The 19,367-nt window shown below is 36.3% G+C and overlaps 1 protein-coding gene across 5 annotated transcripts in view; it reads right to left on the reverse strand.

Moving 5' to 3' along the window:
- The window catches only part of gtdc1 (glycosyltransferase-like domain containing 1), a 39,947-nt gene extending 21,455 nt beyond the window's left edge, over positions 1-18,492 (reverse strand). For 2 of the 5 annotated variants that reach the window (XM_084422299.1, XM_084422296.1), the window contains exons 1-4: positions 18,081-18,423; positions 12,165-12,392; positions 7,184-7,351; positions 5,954-6,127 (exon numbers count right to left, since the gene is read on the reverse strand). In XM_084422299.1, coding sequence (XP_084278425.1) covers positions 5,954-6,127; positions 7,184-7,351; positions 12,165-12,343 — 521 coding nt within the window. In that variant the 5' untranslated portion in view covers positions 12,344-12,392; positions 18,081-18,423. Of the gene's footprint in view, positions 1-5,953; positions 6,128-7,183; positions 7,352-12,164; positions 12,393-13,512; positions 13,639-18,080 lie in introns of those variants that run through there. The other 3 variants (XM_084422297.1, XM_084422300.1, XM_084422298.1) reach the window with 3 other exon arrangements.
- Positions 18,493-19,367: the final 875 nt, after the last annotated feature.

Genomic DNA, 19,367 nt, shown 5'->3' on the forward strand with positions numbered 1-19,367 from the left:
AGTGCTCTTTATTTGTACATGCTATTAGAGGTATAACATTTCTCTGTAAAAAAATTAAATAAACAAATGCTAACCGTTAATTCTGACTTGCACCGTGGTTAATCTCAAATCTGATGAGGCATCTATAATAACATGTAAAACAGACAGACAATTCCGCTAATGTATGTTTCTGTCGATGGATACACTCTGGACAGCTACGTTCATGTGAAACGCATACAATGAACTTTTAGTATGTAGATCTATTGCTGACATCACAGTTCCTCACATGTTGGTGTGTTGCAGTTCAGTATGGCAAGTGAAGGAGACAAGCCGTTGATAGAACCGCTGCCTGCATCATATAAATCTCTTGTCTGGGTTAATTTCTGGTATCCCAATACGCTGTTACAATAGAGATGGTAAAAAAAAAAAAAAAAAAACCTTCACTCTATGTAAACTTTGCTCAATGTGAGTCCTGTATGCTCTAATATGACCAGTCATTTACGACGTCATCACCCAGGTGTGGATGCGCAGGTGAGACAGAAACAGCACACATTACCTTCTGTGTTCAAAACAGGCACTCTGTGCTAATTCGGACAGGCACAAAACAATAATGAAAGTGCAAGGCAGGGCTAAAGATGTTCAGGGGCCTCATTTATAAAACTTTGCGTAGGATTTGCATCAGAAGTGGCGTACGGATGAAACATAGGACGTGCGTACGCACAAAAATATTCGGATTTATAAAACCGTGCGCACGCACATCCTAAGCAGTTTTCCCTTAATAAATCACAATCAATTCTAAATGTAGCGCAGCTTTTGCGGCTTCATGTCACGCCCATAGTTGCCCATAAATAGTCCGTGAAACGCCCACAAGTTAATATTCATCAATTGCGAAATCATGGCAAACACAGAGAGGAAAACCAAGAAACGTAACTTCACTCACGCGAAAGCGTGAAGCGCAAGATCAGCCATTGTACGTCATTACGCATTGTGATGGCATCATGGCATTTTATTACCATCCATTTGATTGCATCTGACAAGCTACAGATGTGTTATGAGGATGAATTGCATAACATGCCAATATTATTGCAGAACATATTTCATTTTTGCAAATATGTGTTAATTTGCATTTCTGTTGAAATCTTCGTTTGATTTTGTTTGTTTTACACTGCAGTTCGATCAAACGGGTGTTCGTGTAGGCTGTTAATTGTAAGACTTGCTTTGTGAAGTCTTCATGTTATTTATGAGAGGCAGTATTGCCATTTCTTTTACACAACGGTCTACAGTTCCACACACTTTCACGTGCTTCTTCCATCTGCCGACGGTGTCGCCATTTCTCATTTCACCCGTTTTTGTGCGTACGCCTGGGTCAGAGTTTGCGTGAAGGACTGTACATTTTCCCATCAAGTTTGCTTTTCATAAATACCTATTATTGCGTAGAGAGCGGCGTACGCCTTCTTTTGTGCGTACGCAACGTTTATAAATGAGGCCCCAGGACAGTTGACAGAATAGTCTCTGTCCCGATCGGGCCAGTGCTGCATCGTCATATAAAGGCTGGCCCACATTAAAAGATTTTTAAAATCAAATCAGATTTTCAGATGTGAGAGACCACAAACATGACGATGAAAAAAACATAGATTTAACTGTTTTGTTCCTATAGTGTGTGGAGTGCCGCGATGTGACCAAGACAGCACACCACACACTAAGGCCCTGTTTACATCTGGTATTAAGATGCGTTTTTGTCGATCGGATCACAAGTGGACGACGTTAAATACAGGTGTAAACAAGGTCTAAAACTTTTTGAGGTAGTCGAAAACGCATTGGACCAGATTGTTATCGTAGTGTAAACACTCATGTGGTCGAATGTGTTCGAACAGCCACAAAATATGGCCTACTCTCTGCCTACTGACTTAATGTGTAAACATTATGGGAAGTGCGCTAACCACTAGCCTCCCTTTGTCTGGAGACGAAAAACGTACCAAGCACAATGTTCTCTCACCATTCCTGATTTCTAGCACGCACTCATCGCGTTCAGCGTGGTCTTGCGGCTATCAGGGCAGAAATGAAAGCTGCTGGTCTCCATATGTTTTTCTGTTTCATATGTAAATTGGATATTTTGAGCATATTTCGTCCATTAGATTGATAGATCTGAAAAAGCCCACACATTTACCCACCCATAGACACTCCCCTCGAAGAAATCAGGACAGAAGTGGTTGAAAGTGGATAAAAGAGACATATTTAAACACCAGATGTAAACAGGAATGTGTCTCCCTCGTCTACTTGTGATCCGATCGACCAAAATGCATCTTAATACCAGGTGTAACAGATTCCATTCACAAACAACCAAATTCCCGACTGTGCACACGCAAAATCTCTCACGGTCAAACATGAGCAAACAAACATGGCGGACGACCAGCAAGAAGAAATGGTGATAATAGTGTTAGGACTGCTTTTTACAGTAAATTAGCGGAAAAAAGAAAAAGGTTTGAATGAAGTCGTGTTATGCTTCCGTCTTCCGTCAGCTCGCTTTCTGATTGGGTATGATTTCGTTCCACGTGACAATCTACAGAGTGCATGTGTGTTTGTCCTCTGGGTTCACCCCACTCAACAGGATTTCTGATTGTAAATATACAACATGTTGGAAATTTACAATTTGAGATCGATGCTGCCCTGACGTTCTTCCGAGCAGATTCAATCATTTTTTACACACCTCACACCACAGGAAAATATGATAAAAGAAAATCTGTAGAACCATCAAGACATTCAGGACTTTACCTAGGATTGTCGGATGGTGAGAATTGGGACCAAAATCAGCCACTCTTGTAGTCTAACTTTAGTCTAACATTTGTGGTCGAGTCATAGCCAATGCTGTTTTAAGTGCGTTGCACTTCATCTTTTTATAGCATTTTGACCAAATGACAGAAAAAAACGGAGCGCCCACAGAGCTACAGCTACAATAAACTTCATAACCTGTAAGCTCTTGAAAACTTGTGATGCACTGCCTCAGAGGCGGCCATTCTAATAATGGAAAAACACAACATTCGCTGGTCAAAAACTTTTGGTAAAATGTTACTAATATAATGACATGCAAGTATATGATCATATATAATGACGCAGTGTTTTTTTTCCAATTCCTGAAAAGTAGCAGTTTTGGTCATACAAGGTTTCCGACTGCCTTAAGTGAACGTAAATAGTTGAGAAAGACAACGCATGTGTATTGGTATTTAGGATCCATGCATTATGTCTTAAAGTGACAGCAGCCTAATATGCTGCTGCTGTCTGTGTTTTTGGTGTTAATGGCTAGGTTTTTAAGGTTAATGATGTTAACGGCTCTTGACTGAATAACTTTCGAAACTTTAATAAGGATTCATTTTTATACAGTGAAGATTATATGTGGTGTTATTTAACATTTGATTACTTTATTAAATGTCTCTACATAAAAAGTACTATTAGACCTATCTGAAAAACTTAAAGAGCACTGTTTCATTTATTTGTATCTTTGCTCTAATTGTTCTTATTTTCATTTTTTTGTTTGGCAGTAGTCCTTTTTTTCCTGAACATAGCACATACCAAACCGTACTGAAACTGATCCTAAAACCGTGATACAAACCGAACTGTGGGTAATTTGAACACCCCGGCTCTATTATATATTGCCTGATTCATAGAAAGAATAATGCAAATCAGATAAAAACAAAAAAGTGCTCACCGAGCTGTGCTAAACACAATTTCTGATATTTTATTTATTTCAAATAAAATTTAGGTAATAGCATATTATTATTTATTTAATTTTGTGAATAAGGTGCAATCTATAATAAGCATAATTAACACAGAAAGGAGGAGTGTTTGTGCTGAAAAAAATAATACACATTTTTATAGTCAATATATATTTAGCATCTGGTCAAAATGGATTGTCAATCGTTAGTAAATAAGATAAAGGAAAGACACAAGAAATATCATGTACAAAAGTGACTCTGCTCTTCGCTAAATTCGCTAAATTCAAATTGATTGTTTCCATCAATGCAGTATTCTTTCATTCAGTTTGCATGTCTAAAACACAAAAGTATTTTCCGTAACAAAAAGGGAGAGCTATGTTATCAATATAGGTGCATTTAAAAAAAATATACAGCAAAGCATACACAGCTGTTTTAGTGATGACAAACACTGAAACATGACCTCAGTGGTCTGGCTCTTCTAAATCACGAAAAACAAACTTGAAAACACAAAGCGGCTGGATATTTCTTTTAAGTTTGCATTAAAAATCTTGATTTTGTCAACAAAGAACTGACTAATGCAAAAAAAAAAAAAAAAAAACCTTGCATCAGAGAGATAATGGAAAACATGCCTCGCTCAGACCTGAAGATAAACATTTTAGATATACAGATTAAAAGAAGAGAAGGCAGAAAAGTAACTGCAAACATATAAAACAGAAAAATATAATAAAAATATATGACATGACACTTTTATGCTGAGCTAACACATATATTCAGATTCAAATGAATAGATTACACTTTTATAATATTGGGTGTTTGTGAGTGTACATACAGTATATAATATTTTATTTATAATTCAAATATCTAATTATATTTTATATAGTAATACATTCTAGTAATATTTTTATTTTATAACTGTATATATATATATAAATAAATAAAACATTTCTATTTAATATTTATATTTTAATATAAATAGGCTGTGGCTATATAATTTTTCTAAATAATTTTTTATATTTATACATAATATATAATAACATATATTTAATTGAATGGACACAAACTGATCCCTTTAGAATTATATAAAGTTTTATGTTTTTATCATGAAACCTACTAACAATTTTGCAACCAATCTGCAACTTTTCACACATTTCTAATTTAATAGCGACATGCACATCAGAATGACAAAGACTGCTAATACAGCTAAGGGAGAATGTGAATGGTATGCACAACATGCTTATAGCCTCTTTAATCTTTAAACCAGCACACATAAGCCAGCCCAAGAATGCCTTGAATCAAAATGAATTTACAATATTGTTCCACTCGTTTCGGGTCCTGCTTGCTGTTCATTAGGAATCTAACAAGAAGCAGGAGTTGCTTCTAGCCGACTTATTCTTGACATTGTTTTGGAACGGGGCGATGAAAAAAACAAACACCCATGCTTGCTGATCGAAGGCGACAGTTCGGGAAGCAAATTCTGAAGCCAATCTAGACTGCGCAAGTCAAAACGAAGTACGCAGAACAGTGAGATTTTAAAGCTGTAGGGGGGAAAAAAGAGCAGTGTGCTCAGAGACCCTAAATAAAAGTATAAATCAATTCAGGGACCAGCGAGTGAGACCACAAGGACATCACGCATTTTAAATATTTGCTTTTTCCTAGCTATTTCCTCTAATCAAGCAATCTCAAAATGCAAGATTATTTTAAATACCAAAATAAATATGCATTTTAAGTCATGATAACCAATATATAATTAATGGACACAGCATGAATAGTCAGTTCACTACAGTTGCTTGCGTCCACATGAGCCGAAAGGTTTCTGTAAATGTGTTTGGAAAAATGGTGCATTTTAATAACCTGCCATTCAATGCAGATGAAAATTCCCCGAGTGAAAATCCTCACTAATTATTATACTGCGGTCGCTCAGCCACACAAAAATCAAACACAAATTTCGACACCATCTACAGTCAAACAGACTATAACACAAAGAAATCACTTTCTGTCCCAGTGGGCATGTTGTGTATGTCCATGCATGTGCGCCCAAGCACAAGCACGTATCTGTAGCCGGAGCGTGTCAAGTGATCCACACAGGATATTAAAGCTGTCTATTCTAATCACTTTCTTACACAACTTTGCCCACTCGCCATTAACCACGCTTGCATACGCGATCAGCTTTTGGGGGCGGATTAAGAGTGAACTTGCTAGCACATTTTTTAATCAGTGGAGGAGTGATCCCTAGAAGGCTGTGGTGAGGGATATAAAGAACAGACCTTGTGACATCAGGAAAGCGAATCGGGAAGTGGAGGACACGGCACTTGGGCCGGATGAGCCGGTCCAGATCTTTAGGCCGATGGTCGGGCATGGTCTTCATGAAGGTGGAGATGGAGGAGAGGAAGGACTCCATGTTGAACGAGGAGTTGAACGCCACCACATCCGCAACCAGGCTGGGAAAACATTTTCATTTCAGATGATGGAGGAAGATAAACACTGACAAAGCAAGCCACAAAATGTCACAATATTTCTCTGGTCCTTAATTAATTCTCGAAAATGAGCGTTATTGAAAACAACATACGTTTTGAAAAGCGAACTTCACTCTTATATGGAAAGCCGTGCTTAGCAGACATCTATAGTAACTAGTCACTTAAAATATCTAATACATGTTGATTAGAATCCACAGACACAAACAAACCATGTTTTTAAATGGCACACCCCAATTGCCAGAATCAATCACTGCATTGCACTCAATTAGAGAGTGAATTAGAGGAGCCGAGCTCTTTTTTTTGTGTCACTGTTCTGCCACGTTAATAAAGTTGAGCAAGCAAAGGGCCTTTGAATTATTGACATGATACTCTGACAGACAACAATCACAATGTATTCCAATTAGAGCTCTTAAAACCCTTTCTTTCAAGCATCAAGATTGATTATGACATTAGGCTTTAAAACATTGAGTTCTTAAGAATTAGAGCGCCATTATACGATCCCATAATTAACCAACCACATCATGCCAAGTAACGCGCATGATAAACTATTCTGTCTCAGACACACTGTCTCTCTTGTGAATAAAAATCCAATCTGGTACAGAAATGGTACTTGTTATTAACAGACTACTGACATACTAACATACGTAATGGTGACCAGATTTCTAGCTCAACCATTGATATATAAGTGAAATGTCTAATGTTATTAGCTATGAATTAAAAAAGGCATATACACTGCCATACTACTCGAAATTATATTTAGTCATCAAAGCACACTATGAACCGTAAAAACTATTTAGAGTAACTCACAGCATTTTCATTCTCCTTAAACTAATGTATTTTAGTTCTGCACAAATTTGCGAAAATAATGATGAAATTGAAATTACATACTGTGTGCTATGGTTATTTATTTTAAATCCAGCATGTATAATATCCAGCACATTAGATATGTATGGTAACCATAATAAGGTATGTTTTTCTTCCACAGGTACTTTTGTAAAGTTCACTAGACTCTGCTATTACCATGAGAGGATCTGGTTGTAACCGTATTGGAAGTCTCTTTCTTGTCTCTTTCGGACTGGATAGACCAGCTGGTTCTCATGGAAGTAGAGAACCTTCTTAAGATGAGCGAGATCAGACCGCAGGGCTACAAGCTCAGCAAGATTGAGGACGGAGCTTGTGAACAAAACCCTGCGAGACAGAGAAAGAAAGAAAAAACAGATAAAAGAAGGAACCATTAATTTGCTGTCTGCCATGGCACACTTGAATATCAATGCTCCATCATAGGTCTCCTCATTGTAACAAAAATTGTTCTGACCACAAAGGCCTGTTGTAATGTGGGGAAAAAAGTCTGCTAATATCCCCTTTTTCAAGGCATTGCAATTGGAAAAATGATTAAATAATCATGTTGAGAATTGTAATAAAACAATAACATAAAAAATTTGATTCTAAACAGTCAGTAGCCTATGCATTGATCATGTGTGATTATGGCACGCAGGGAGATTAAAATCGCAAACATTTCCAGTCAAAACTGTTCTTATGAGTGTGTTCTTAAAACTGAGTGTGAGCTCCTGTTGTAAGTACTTTAACCCATATTTGAGTATGGGTGTGTAAGATTATTTTAATGTTTTTGATATTTCTTATGTGTTATTCTCACCAAGGCTGCATTTATTTGATCAAAAACTAAATAATATAACAGAATAATATGATAAAAACAAAATAATATAACAGTAATATTACAATTTTAAATAACTCTTTACAATTCAATATATTTAAAAATGCAATTTATTCATGTTAATGTGATGCTGATTTTTAGTGTCACCGATTTGACACAAACATTTCTTATTATCAATGTTGAAAACAGTTGTGTTGCTTAATATTTTTGTGGAAACCGTCACACATTTTTTCCCCAAGTTTCTTTGATGAATAGAAAGTTCAAAAACCTTTTGTAACATTATAAATGTCTTTACTGTCACGTTTGATCAATTTAAAGTGTCCTTGCTGAATAAAAGTACTAATTAAAAAAAAAAAAAATCTTTCTGAAACTTTTTAACAGTAGTGTTAATATAACTAACATTGAAAAAGTTGACTTTTTGAAATGCAAAAATGTATAAAAAGCCTGCGACAGAGGTCTCAATTGACTAAAGAGTAAAAAATGAAATCCTAGATCTGCAAAAAGAAGAAAAAAGCATCATTTGAAACACAAGAGGACACAGAAATCTCTGCACACTCTGCTGAAAGAAACAGTATTGAGGTTAATGAACACTGCTTTAAGATGTTATATACACAAGTAGGAGACCATTGAAAATTTTACCCTTGTATGTGCTAAGAGCCATGGGACAAGGGCTTTGAAGTTCAGTTCTGGTCTCCCTAAATGAACCCAGCCCCCTCTTCTAAGCCCCCACCGCCTGTCAGTCTAACCCTCCAGCCCGCTCGCCAGTCTCTTTGATGTGGGGAGCCCGCGGCCTCGCGACCGTGACTCTGTCGCTGTCAGAAGAGTCCCTTTTATGCTAATCTACGACCAGCTCCCCCTAACCAATTCCTAATCTTAACTATACGAAAAACCAATCACACTGCTTTAAGATCAGCGTGAAAGGGGGACCTTCTACCACCCTGTGCCCTCGTAACTGTGCGGCAGGATTACGTCTCCATTCCTCAACTCCATCAGGACGAGCGCCGAACGGCACCTCCCAAATCCTTGCTTGCACACAACTCTGAAATCAAACCAGATGATGGAAGTTACTATTTTTAGTCTTGCTTTCCTCTCGAAATTGTCAAGTGGAGTGCGTCCAATAATAATGAAACAGGAAGGCTTTCTCTGGTTCCCTTTGAACTGGAGGTGAGGACAGACACTCGAGTTTAATGCAACTTTTTAGGTCAGTCTAGTTGATGTGGTTGATGAGGCACGTAGGCAGACGGTAAACGGTATTGGTCCTATAAACCTTAATGAGCGATGGGCCTACCAAAAGCCAAAAGCTAAATCTGACTCATCTATTTCAGTGGAAAGAACTTTAAATCTCAAATTAACGTACTCAATAGATATAAACTTCATCCAAGGTGTGTAAACAATCCTACACAGGAGCCATTGTTGGCTTTCATTAAACTGTGACGTTACCGTAACTGTCGCCCACTGACTTTTTCCAGCACGAACTATTAACCGTAACTAAACCAGACATTTTGGCTTTGTGAGAACCTGTAAGATAAGAGACACAGTGGGTGGGCAAGCTGCTCTGTGCTGAGTCAGGTTTGTAACATTATCAAAGGTGCCGATTTGGAAAAGCAAGCATTGCTCTTGGCGCACCGTAGTTTTGGTAACATTTTACATTAAGGTTTCATATGCTGACGTTAGTTAACTGGTTAAAATGAACTAACAATGAAAAATAGTAATTTCAACATTTTCTAATACATTATTCAAATCAAAAGTTGTACCTGTTAATATTGTTTAATGGACCTGAGCTGACATGAACTAACAATAAACAATTGTATTTTTCTTAACTAATGTTGACACAAATTACTGTACCAAAATACTGTAACAAATGTATTGCTCATTGCTAGTTAATGTTAGTTAATGCATTAACTAATGTTAACTAATGGGACCTTGTTGTAAAGTGTTACTGTATCTTTAGTACCTCTTCGTTATTTTGTTTTGCAAGCATGAGAAGAGATGAACCATTTTGAAAATCACTATTCAATAAAATGGACCACATTCAAATATTTTCACAATAGTCGCCATGAGGGCAAGTTGCAAATGGCCTGACAGTTGATACAAGTTTTGAAAGTATATCCAGTTGACACGTGAAGGGTTATGACTGTGCATATTTGATACCTGACTTTAGGAATGAAACATATGTTTTTCCTTTTGCTTAACTTCGAGTGCAGCGAGATTGCAGCTGAAGGAATGCTCAGGGCTTCCCCCACCCACCTGCGGTTTCTTCGTCCCTTAAAAGGAAGCAAGAAAGTCCCCATCGGATCCTATTCTCTAAATGTGTTTGTGTCCTTGTTTATGCAGTTTTAGAAACTCTATTTGAACCAACACTTCACAGAGTTCCATTAAGTAATATAAGTGTATAATCTCCCTATGTAGTGCACTTTAGGTGCAGGCGCACATTTTAAAACATCATCGTAAATTGAAAATAGCCTGATTCTGGTAACACTTTACAATGAGTTTTGATTAGTTAACATTAGTTAATGAATTAGGTATCATAACCTAACAATGAACAATACTTTTAGAGTATTCATTATTCTAGATTTATGTTCATTTCTACACATTAGTATAAATGAATATTAGAATTTAAAAACACCAAATAATACATTTAGATGAACAAATGCTAATTAAATAAATAATAAAAATGTTTTTTTTTTATGTCAGTTCATGATATCTGATGTATATCATGTTAAAGTCACCATGAAACCAAAATCGACAATTCTTTCGATTTTGTAAAAATCGAAATAAAAAAAAGATTATTTATCTGTGCACATACATTTTTTTAATTCATGTGCCCTTGTAATCTTTAATCAAAATAACTTCCCCTTCTTCTTGCAACGACATATCTTCTCTTCTCTGATGACGTGTTTACTGGCATCATGAGGGTGGGATAACCTGTCACTCACATGACATCACAGCAATAGCAAACCACAACCATCCAAGACCCAATTAATTCCCCATGGACAAAATCAAGTCTCGTCCTGAATCTTTTCTTGTTCGAAAAGCTATTTCACTCGGATATATGTCACAATAGGGAAGAAAGACTTTTGCCACTTCTCATGCCAACTTTAACAAATTGAACCTTATTGTAAAGTGTTACTCAGGTTCTTCTGTTGAAAATAAAACAGGCAGCTATAATTACACTCCTCACATTTAGCTCTGCGTTGGTGTTTATCTTGTATCAGCTAGATAATCTGATCGTATAGTGACTGATCAAACGGTGTACCCACATGTACCAGCAACACCTTTAACTTTGATAAAATTTGTTTTTGACTTTTAAGAACATCCTAGTATTACGTGTAAAAATGTCAAACCACATTACACTGGTGTTATTACACAAAGCTACTGTGATGTGTTAGTAGACATTTAAAAAAGATGACAATAGCTATGTCTGTGATTTCAGAAGAAGGAAAAAGCTACAAAAAAACGTGATGAATTTACACTAGCAGCGCAGAGAAAATTAGCATTGGTTAGTAAATATCTTAGGTTAAAATATATAAGCATTGTTTCCTTTGGCTTGCTCAGTTGGGGATATTTTGGGGATATTTAATTTAATTTTATCAATCAATAAATTCCACTAGAAACAAACCTTGTTGTATTATTTTAATTTAATACTGTGAAGCTGCTTTGATACAATCTGTATTGTGAAAAGCGTTATACAAATATACTTGACTTGACTTTACATTGTATATACATAATGAAAAAAAAAAAAAAAAAAAAAAAACAGTATGAAATCTGATCCATATTTTGTGGAGAGGTTGTGAAGGAAATGCAGAAATGTGTTCAATTCAGACAGGATTTAAAATAAAATAAAAAGTCTTTGGTATATGTGTGCATCTAAAAGATTTGCTCCTGCAAGTTTAGCTGTATAGCTACAATATCCTCAGCCATGCTTTGCAGTAAATAGGAAACCACAGCTATGTGGCTTTAAAGTATGGGACTTGGGGGATGACAAATGTTTGAAGTATGAGTACAGCAGAACTGAGTAAGTCAGTAAGTGCATCGTACAACCATTATACTTAACCTGACAACATTTAAGGTCATGCAAATGTCTGAAATGGTGTTCTTTGATTTGGTAAATAATAAATGTTCATGAGAACCCCATAAGCAAATGAAGATTTATTTGCAGATGACACTTGCCTTGACATTCTATATCTAATGCATTGGAAATAATTAATAATATAGAATGTCTAAAACGGTCCAAATATTTTTGTGCCAGTATATTTACATATTTATCTCTTTAAAAAGAACTATAAAATTACTTTAAGGAACACAACCAGACTGATGACCTCTGCTGACCTGTACGTGGAACTTGCTGGAACTGCTTGCATGAAGTACAGAGCAGAAGTTCTGGCCCTCCAGTGCCATTTCTTCGCAGGTAGAGTGAAGCTTACACAGTCTTCAACACTTTGCTTGAGAAGATCGACCAGCTGTTTGTGGGAACCGCCATAGAACGCCTCCAGCAAGAGCACACTCATGGATACAGGCCCAACCAAACCTGATGTTTACTGTGAATGCAAGCTATTACTGTAGAACAAGGAAAAAAATCAATCAGAAAAGAATACTAAAAACATCACATTTCAATGACTCACATAAAAAAAGAAGGCCGTAAACAACAATCATAGCGAAAATGATATTTTAATAACCTATGATTAAAAACCACGTATTGGAGAGGGTGTTAATAATAATTGCACTGGCAAAATTCGCCCACGTACAGTACTTTCCGAGTCACCTAGAATTTCATCATATATGTGTCACGGTTAAGTCATAACTGGAGTGTATAATGAGTTGTGCAGCAAAAAAAAAATTAAAATACTTCAGCTGATCATTTGGAAATGTACCTCGCAATTTGATTATGTTGTTTTGACAACTTAAAGCAAGAAATTAACTTAAAGCGACATTACAAATTTAACTCACTTCTTCAGTAAGACGACAATAGATAGATGTACTACTGAATGCACTAAGGCCATAACCAAAAGCTCTTCCTCAAGTAGCAACAAAAAGTTGGATTCATTTGAGTAAATTGGTTCAATTGGACATAGAAAAATTAATAATACGATTCTGTGATCCGCATTCCTTTCTACACACCATTTTAGGTTTTCTTTTCAATGGCATAGTATTTAGTGAAATGCTGCTGTCACTAAGTTTCCGATAAAGGGGTATTTTTTTCTTTTTATGCGAGTGAGTCATTCATTCAGATCCCCCTTATTGTTAATGTGGCAGATAAATACAGCTTATTTGTGGAAACAAAAGACACAGCTAATGTAGTTAGCAACTTGTAATAGCTAACTACTTTTTAAATACCTTTATGTAGTTAGCTTGTTTTGCTAATTTCAAGCTTGTAGCTTGAGAAGCTACTGTTTCAAAATAACTTCCTGAGCAATGAACAATTTAAACAGGCAAGCTGTCGCTCTCAGACAACACTCAAGTTTAATTTCAAAAATGACATTAACTTGTTTGTACAAATTTAAGTGGTATCTTGTGGTGCTCTTCGACCATACTTTCTTTACCAGTCTAAACAGTCAACACCATGTGATAAACACTGCTGAGCTAAGCACTTCATAGCAAGCAGAACTGTGAAAACCAATCAAAACTTTGCAACAGGGAACTGGAAATGTAACAACTTAAGTAGGTTTAAACATCTAACCTGAAATGCTGGGGTTTTCCAATCGCTCGGATACACAGAGTGGGATTTTCTCACACAGTGATTTACCTCTACCCTTTTACCTCAGAGCCTCCATTTTACACAGGTAAGGCGTGAAAAGCATTCAACCTCAAGATGGAGAGGAAAGTGAGGGGTTAATGTTGTCGCATTCAGCCCCCCACACAGTTCATGTGAAAGGGAAACCCCGCAGTGCCTGGTCTCACAACCAAAAGCAGCACCATCATGACTGTCGATGGATGCTGAGTCATTGCTGCATTCAAAAGGCTCGCCTGTGTAAGCGTAAACTCCAGCAAATCAATGGGACACCGTAACAACACCAGAGAGGGGATTCAATTTCTACTGATTTAGTCAAAATACCTTTGAAGGCGGCATGAAATATTGCATTTGCATGCCTAAGACTATTATAAATAACTAGCTAATAACCTTTTGCCAAGTCATGACCGTATGAAAAATAAAAGCATGAAAACAAGAACAGAATAAATTGGCATATAAAATTGAACTATTTATACTGCATATTACTCATATAAATACATTTATAAGAAGCTTGAGGAAATTAATCTACACTAACATCGAAAGTGGCACGTTTACCCATATGTCCACCTACAGAATTAACCATAGAAATTCCTTCATTCTTTCTTGTAGAAAAACATACCCCCCCCCCCCTCCCGAGGAGACAGGCCATTATCTACACTGCATTATTCCAGATGAAATACAGGATTTCCTTTGGCTCTCAAAATACTGGGGAAGAGGCAGCGTTAGAGAGATTCTGCCTCAGAGTACAGAAAAAAAAAAACTGGGATGCAGCTGATACATCCGCAGGGGCAGTGCACGAAGACGTCATATTAAGCGCCAGTACCAATCCTGACGATTAAACCCATCAGTAAAAGTGACTCTACCAATGGCACCAATAAGTGCCAGTACAGGGGGGCGGATAGCATGGCACTGCCCAGTGACAAGCACCCAGAAACATGGCGCATTGGAGCGTGTGAGCCAACTCTCAACACCTCATTTTAACAGCCTCTAGCCATCCGTGGATGTCTTGAGTGTGTATGCGTGTGTGAATGTGTGTGTGTGTTTGCGTCATCACCCACGATGGACTCTGACAGGGCAGGAGGAGGCCTTAAAGTGATGTGGTCTTTCTGGAGGGCTAATTCAGCCAGAATGAAACATCCGATTATGTACTCCCACACAGCAGACCAAAGCCACGGCTGATCACTTGAAATTAGACTTGAGCGATACGAGGAACAACATGAGGACGAGCCTTGACCGTGCTGCATCAGGATTGTATCCAAAGTAAAACACCAAACAAAATAAACTGGGCTATTAAAATTCTGTATGCATATGGGTCAATGACATGATGCTCATCTTTTCCAAAACAAATTTATTTGATTGTATGCATAATGTCAAAAATGGGTGATTAAACTGTCCTGACATCATAAGGAAAAAAGCCTCAAGAATTAAATTATTCTACAAAAAAATGATTGGGTAGTACTAGTTTTGCATAATATTTAAATTATTTATATACTTATTAATGATCATAATAAATATTTATTTTCTTATGATAATGCTGATTATTGATGAAGTATTATTATTATTATTAAAAACTATTTTAACAAAACTGCTTTACTGCATATTATTAATAATCGAAACACTTTTGTTGGAAAATCAAAGCCATGTGGTGTTAACAACTTAGGTCATCATGAGTTTACCAACATGCATGAAAAATTATTTTCAAAAACTCTTTATTTGCTTTATTGCAAACACTCTTATTTGTTATTGACCCATGCACCACTGAGGTGCTCATTTTGAAAGTCACCACAGATTGGTAGTGTTATGAAATGAAGTGCACAATAAGAGCTGCAGTAGACACATATCAACGTGCCTTGTTTTCACCAGTTGGTCGCTCAAATTAAAAAAAGCAAAACCTACACACAGAGGAAAAAAATATTAGTGCCATCACATATTGTCTGGGTCACGAATGAGTGGGCAAACAGTGAAGCTCTTTCAAAGTTCACTGTGCGCATAAATTCAGACAATGGGCCGTCTCCATAGCTTGCATTCAGATGACTTCATATTTGAGCAATATTTTAACCTTGTAAATACTTTGGCTATGACTCTACATCGCCTAAGATGTGAAAACTTTTACATTACATGTCCTAACGTTTGTTAAAAACCACATCGAATAAAAGAAAAAGCTGATTAACTTTTTTTTTAACCATTTCCAATGTCATTGGATAAAAGAAATACATTTTCATCAGCTCAAGCAGCGTGAAATAACTGTCAAAAAAGCTTTTCTGCAATGATATTGTTTAACAAACTGGTCTAATGAATGTTGCCAACACAACCTCTTCAACCTCCAGTCCAGACAGTCTCTGCTGAACTGAGTGGCATCCCAATCAACTAAAACACTATTAAGCCTTGTAAAATGATAGCCATTTGTTCCTGAAACCTTTTAATTCAAAGTGCTCAGAATGACATTGGCACTTTCAGAAGGTTCACCACACGCACCGAGGGCACAAAGTACTATTCATAAATGCCTTTGATCTCACGTTAGAAAAGCGAGAGGAAGTTCACATTTTCCACGAATTAAATTTTTAGACCATCCAAGTGTCTGTTCTGTCTTTTAATAGAGTGAGCCGTGTCCTCATTCACCTCGTCAGAGGCTTTGTGTTAACGGTAATCATTAAAGGAAAAGAAGCTGCTCTGTAATTACATGCTAGCACTTACATGCTAATCACTGCACACCCGGCTGACAGAGATGAAGCGGCGAAACGGCAGGCACGGTAATCATGTGCCATGAATTGAAGAGTTTAACCTGATTCTTTATCATTTATGGGTGACAATTAGGGGACAGACTACAGCATTCTGAATTAGACTAGGCTTTTAATAATACAAAAGCTAAACACATTTGACTCCTGTACAGGTCGTCTGAAAGAAAATTTCCTTCAGAGGGCTCATTTCAAATGTCTAGTAGAAGAAAATTGTGTCTATTACTGTTAAAGATGTGATAAGATAACAGAAAATGGCCTCTATCACAGACATGGAAGGCATGAAGTTGATCAAATAAAGTTCAAAGAGCCTTGTTCCAACTATCAAGACGTAACCAAAATTAAATAAAAAAGAAATAATATAAAAGTCAAGAAAATGATGAACATTTTGTGGCAAAGTAACCTCAAACAGGAAAAACTGTAACTGGATGTGTGGATGACGTTATTTCAAAAGGGTATTAGCTACATGAACTGCAGATGAAAAATATCCCAATGCTGAATTTCTCTTTTTGTCATTACTTAGAATTAAAATTTAGGGTAGTAAAATCTAATTCCTCATCGATACAATTTACTGGAATGGATTAAATGTAGCAACAGATTTTACCAAAAGTCCCTCAATTCTAATTAGCTTTCCATGTCTATGTATTTCCATTTGTGGGTAAAAAAAAAACCGTTTCCTGTTTAAAGTGTAATGCAGCACACAGGTTCTCCTTCATTTATGGGTCATAACACGCAAATTAAGTAAAACTGACCAACAAAAATAAGTAAATAGATTTAAAAAATAATAATAATAAAAAAAAGAGTATTATAAAGGCAAAAATTTCTACCTACTGTTATCTTCCAAAATTATGGAACAGGGCAGGTAAATTCTGGGTTATTTGTAATAGTCTGCGATGTTAAAAAGTCATTTTACATCCCTTTTCTCTTTTCAATATGACAATAGGGATTAAGCAATGCACATTAAGCTAGATGGGTGACAAAAACATCAAGACCAACTTTGAGACATTTCGAGGCTACATTCTTCATTTCCTCTCGCTGACTCATTTCAAGCAAAACAGCTGGTCCAGCTGAAACCATGCAAATGATGATCTAAAGAAACTACTCTGCATTCATATTGCAGCATTTAGAGTAAAGGATGATCATATTCAGTACCATATTGATAATCTAAATAAATAAAATCACAACAGGAATATCTGAATATAGCCTATCAGATTTTGTGAACTCTCATTTATCTGCATGTATTGCATTTGTCCACTATTATAGCATCTCTGTGACCACTGATTAATAATACAATATGATATTCTGAAGTGATATTTCATAAAATCTTTGTCTCTTATTTCAACCTGAAAACTGACTGCCATTTCAAAACATCTTGATTTTATTCAGCAAACCTACATCAAGGAGTTGGAAGCTAAAGCCCCATATTAATTTCAGTGCAATGACAATAAAATGTCAACCCAAATGGCATTTATATAATATGGCATTAAATGCTGGCAACGCCTTTCTTCAAAAACTACCTTCACGTTTCTAAATAATGTTTGCAATGTCTTTTAGCCAACTTTTAATCATTTTAGTGTATGTATGATGTCCTTGTTATGTTCACATAGGTGTGCGCAGTTCATCAAATTAACTATGAACATGTTTCACTAACGTGTGGTGTGACAAGCAAAGAGTTTCTATTTCTTTCGTTATTTTGAATTCTGTATCTATAGTTTAATCATGTCAAACCAAGCAATATTCTTTATATGAAATGCTTGGAAAGGTGCTTAAATAAAAACTTACTTTGATATGTTGTTATCTAATGCAGACATCAAACACAGCCTTCAAATATTTTGAGCCACAGTATGAGGAAGTTGTAAGGAACGTTGTATTTATACAAACGACAGCGGTTTTTTTTTATTACATTAATTCACATCACAGCAATGAGAACAAATTAACTTTAACATTTGTTTAGAAGACAAACACTAAGACACATGTCGCTATAACTGCACAACCGCATAACGTTACTAGTTTCTGCCTTTAGTCAAGCAAACTAATGATAAGCACGTTGGTTTTAAACCAGTTACGGAGACTGAAATCGGCAAAGCAAAACATTCGCGTGTTTAATTCAGTCTTACCTCTTCCTGATAGGAAACACGGCGCGTGTTTACGTCATGACGTCACTGTGCGTGATTACGTTCTTCCAGCGCTGTACCATGAAGTCGTTTGCAGGCGTCATATTAAGTGCTAGTATGATGAACTATGCACATGTGGGACGTGCCATATATGATAAATAATATAATTTATAATATAACACATTTTGTTTTAGAGCGACAAAGTTAGTATTTTGTCAAAATGCATTTGTTTTTATGCTGGAAATCCCATGTCATATCAGTTTAAGCCAGGTTTTGGAACATGCTGGTTTGTTTTCCAAGGAGGTCTACTAACCCTAACCAGCTTGATCAAGGTCTACAATGTTGATCTCTGTCCCACCAGCTGGTAGTCCAGCTGATCCATCATCTAGATCAGCTTGGGCCATAATGACCATAAATGACCAGCTTGGTCTTGCTAGTAGAATCCATATAAAACCTCATTTGTTGGAGGATTTTTTTTTTATGAGAGCAGTTATATGTAGAAACTCATACAACTGAAAACATTTTCGGGAATGGCAGAACAGCATTTAATAACTATTAATATCTTCTGATGTTTAAAGGACAGTCAGTTATGAAGCTTATCTGTCCCACATTTTATCTGAACCCCCTCTTCTTAATGTGTTGTCAGTATACTTAGCCTACATTTTGCACTCAGTGTACATTGTTAATTGCAAAGCTGCTCTCACACATACTTATCTGTCCATCATTCAAATAACGTAAAAAGTTTAGCCTTTTATTAATTGATTCATTGATGTTTCACAGTTACCACAGTTTTACAGTAGTAAATATGTAATTTTTGGTGAAAACTACAATTATAATGGTAACCAAAAGGGACATGTTTATTGGTCATATTTAATTGTGGAGGTGTGTATACTTTAATTGTATTTCATTTTTGATTGGTTTAGATTTAGATTTTTAAACTTTTATTTACCCCAAC

The sequence above is a fragment of the Rutilus rutilus genome (assembly GCF_951802725.1).
Source record: "Rutilus rutilus genome assembly, chromosome: 10".
NCBI lineage: Eukaryota > Metazoa > Chordata > Actinopteri > Cypriniformes > Leuciscidae > Rutilus > Rutilus rutilus.